We start from the raw sequence: 1,779 nt of genomic DNA, 5'->3' as shown, positions 1-1,779 counted from the left end.
AAAAAAAAAAGAAATTTAATCAATTTTATTGCAAATAAACTTACAAACTAATGTATTTTGTTGGTATTTTTATATTAAAACCAAAAACTTTAATGTTTTTTTTGCACATTTTACATAAAACCTATAAACTTAAATATTTTCTAATGGGACGTTTACATAAAAACCAAACATTTTCATGTATTTTATTTCACATAAATGTACAAACTAATGTGTATTTTGTCAGAAGTTTTACATAAAAACAAAAACTTTTACGTATTTTACATGAAAATGGTCTCATCGTCATATTTTCCTCATTTCTACCCTCATCCGTAGTCATTTTATTTTTTCTCTCCCCCACCTGTTTCTGAAATCAGCTTCTCTCCTCCCGTCTTCGCTGTTTTCCAGCAAAGTGCTCAGAGTTTGAAGGCACTCGAGGTCATAGAGGAGACGGAGGGGCGGGGCGGGGGCCGGATGAGCGCCGCGCCGCGCCGGTCGGCCGGTCAGGTGCGGCGCCACCAGTGATCATTAGGGTTACAGCTGCCCGGCCCAGATTGTGTGCTGCCTGCACCAGGCGAGATGTTCTGCCCAGGGAGAGGAGCGAGCATCTGTCTGTCCCTCCCCGTGGACAGCCGCCTCCTACCAGCCTGTCCAACTCAACCCAACTGGTAACAAGGTCACCCAACTCTTACTTTCCCTCACACACACACACACACACACACACACACACACACACACACACACACACACACACACACACACACACACACACACACACACAGCTACTCTGCATCTCACTTCCTGTTTTGCTCCATGCAGAAAAAGGTGTGTGAAATGTAAAGCGTCATTCTCACCAGCCCTGTTCAGTCCACTTCAGGAAGTGGACTACAGCGCAGGGCATTCTGGGTAAATACAACCAAAGCTAGCATGCTAGCCTAGCGCTAGCAGCAGAAATGGCTCCTGGTCTTTAGCCTARAGAGAAATCCTCCARCYGCTAAAATCCTCCATCTTGTTTCCATCTGGTGAAACAGGAAGTTGCTCTCAGYGTCTTCAGASGTTTYKGTGTCGTTTCCTTCAGTGGTTCTTGGTGCAGCGCCCCCACAGGCCAGGAGGGGAACAGGTTGGTTTGACYCRGAGCAGAGARMMAGAACAGATGTTGCAGTTCTRGTTTAAAATCAACCATCATGTGTGGAAACATTAAAATGCTGCAGAGCGTCTRGAGACTCTTATTCCTTATCTGTGACGACTGTTAATTGTATAAAATGATGATTGTTGATAAAAGGAAACTTTCATCACAGAAAAACTAATTGGCTCTTGCAGTATGAGAATTGTTCCTTTTTTAATAATTGTATTTTTTTAATCTCATCAAACTTGTACACAATTTTAATTATGTTAATGCCCAAAGGCGACATTCTCTCCTTTTATTGGAGGCTTTAAATTAAAACTACGTTTCAAGTTTTATTCCCCGTGAGGCATGAAAATATCACTGTTATTGTTTTTATGTGACAAGTGGAGCATAAAGTCATATTTAATATTTGGTCTTAAGGACGGTATGTAAAGAAAATGAAACTAAAGAGTCCTGTTTCTGCCAGGTTTTCTAATAAAGGAATTAATCACAATATTTGAGTTAATATTTAAAAATGATATTAGACAAAAATATGTTTCATTTTAGAGCATAACGTTACTGGATATCTTGTAGATTTAGCATAAAAAGATGGAGACGGCTGCTGATTATTTTCTGGTTTTCGTTTGAGGATTAATCAGATTAATGAGCTAACAGTGGAGCTAATTGTTGTTTAAAAC

General features: G+C 40.1%; 1 protein-coding gene across 1 annotated transcript in view; it reads left to right on the top strand.

Moving 5' to 3' along the window:
* The window catches only part of LOC103458794 (uncharacterized), an 18,406-nt gene that overhangs the window by 10,130 nt on the left and 6,497 nt on the right, over nucleotides 1–1,779 (top strand). The window contains exon 2 of the mRNA XM_008399848.2: nucleotides 385–644. Coding sequence (XP_008398070.1) covers nucleotides 385–644 — 260 coding nt within the window. The remainder of the gene's footprint in view (nucleotides 1–384; nucleotides 645–1,779) is intronic.

This window comes from Poecilia reticulata, linkage group LG22 (genome assembly GCF_000633615.1).
Source record: "Poecilia reticulata strain Guanapo linkage group LG22, Guppy_female_1.0+MT, whole genome shotgun sequence".
Classification (NCBI taxonomy): Eukaryota; Metazoa; Chordata; class Actinopteri; order Cyprinodontiformes; family Poeciliidae; genus Poecilia; species Poecilia reticulata.
Note: the sequence above shows the minus strand (reverse complement) of the source record. Positions and strands in the feature narration are given on the sequence as shown.